Below are 905 nucleotides of genomic sequence, written 5' to 3'. Positions count from 1 at the left end.
GGTGGCGGGCGGTGACGACCGGGTCGACCGCCGACCGGTGACTCGTGATGCTCTTCGACCCCTTGAGAATGAGGTCCTTCGTGATCGGAGCTCCGCTGAGCTTCATGCTGAAGTAGCATATCGCTGTGCGGACTCTCTAGACGATTTAAAGCACGTCGTGCGCCGGCTGCCTCGCGTTGAGGACTACCGCGCTATGTCTGAGCGACCCCAAGCTATGGAGCAGGCAAGCGCGTCGCTGCTTGTGACGGTGGAGCGCTTGGCGCCATTAAAAATGGAGATTGTTGCACTCCGAGCTCAGAACCAGTTGCTGGTTCAACTTCTGGGTGGCCGAGGGCCCGTGGGATCCACTCCGGCGCCAATGCTTCCGCGCTCACCTGCGCCGGATCCCGGTACGGCTTGAGCAAGCCAATGTAAAACACCGGGTGGGTGTGCATCCGTTTGGGAAAGTTTAGCGTTTACGCTAGACCACGTTTTGCCACAACCTTAAACAGTCCACTAAACCGTGGACGAAGCTTCGTCCGGAAGATAGCAGAGGCTGCATATGTAGACAGATGTTTAGAATTTAATAAAACCAGGCCCCCAACCTTAAAGCTTTCCACTTTGCCTCTTCCTTTTCATCTGCATATTATTTTTGCAGGTCTTGGCTTTCAACCATCGCATCGCGAACATGTCGTAGGACACTCAGCCTGGTAGACAGGAAGTCATCGACCTCTTTACGGATGGTGAGGGGGCTGACATCAGCTAGCCTTTTGGCTATTCCTCCGCCACCAAGCCCTGAGCCATGGGATGGCGGCGTCAGCGGGACTCGAGGATGAATCGTCCCGTTCACGTAGAACGGCGTGTAGCCGGTAGAAGAATGCACTGCATTGTTCAGTGCAAAATCTACGATTGAGCAAGCTCATAGC

General features: G+C 55.0%; 1 protein-coding gene across 1 annotated transcript in view; it reads left to right on the top strand.

Annotated features, from left to right (window-relative positions):
* Positions 1-193: 193 nt before the first annotated feature.
* Positions 194-905, top strand: part of PHALS_12334 (Vacuolar assembly/sorting proteins VPS39/VAM6/VPS3) — a gene marked incomplete at both ends in the record, with an annotated part of 3,706 nt that continues 2,994 nt past the window's right edge. The window contains one exon of the mRNA XM_024727862.1: positions 194-389. Within this exon, the coding sequence (XP_024578396.1) occupies positions 194-389 (196 nt within the window). The remainder of the gene's footprint in view (positions 390-905) is intronic.

The sequence above is a fragment of the Plasmopara halstedii genome, assembly GCF_900000015.1.
Source record: "Plasmopara halstedii genome assembly, contig: Scaffold_614, whole genome shotgun sequence".
NCBI classification, from domain to species: Eukaryota; Oomycota; class Peronosporomycetes; order Peronosporales; family Peronosporaceae; genus Plasmopara; species Plasmopara halstedii.
Note: the sequence above shows the minus strand (reverse complement) of the source record. Positions and strands in the feature narration are given on the sequence as shown.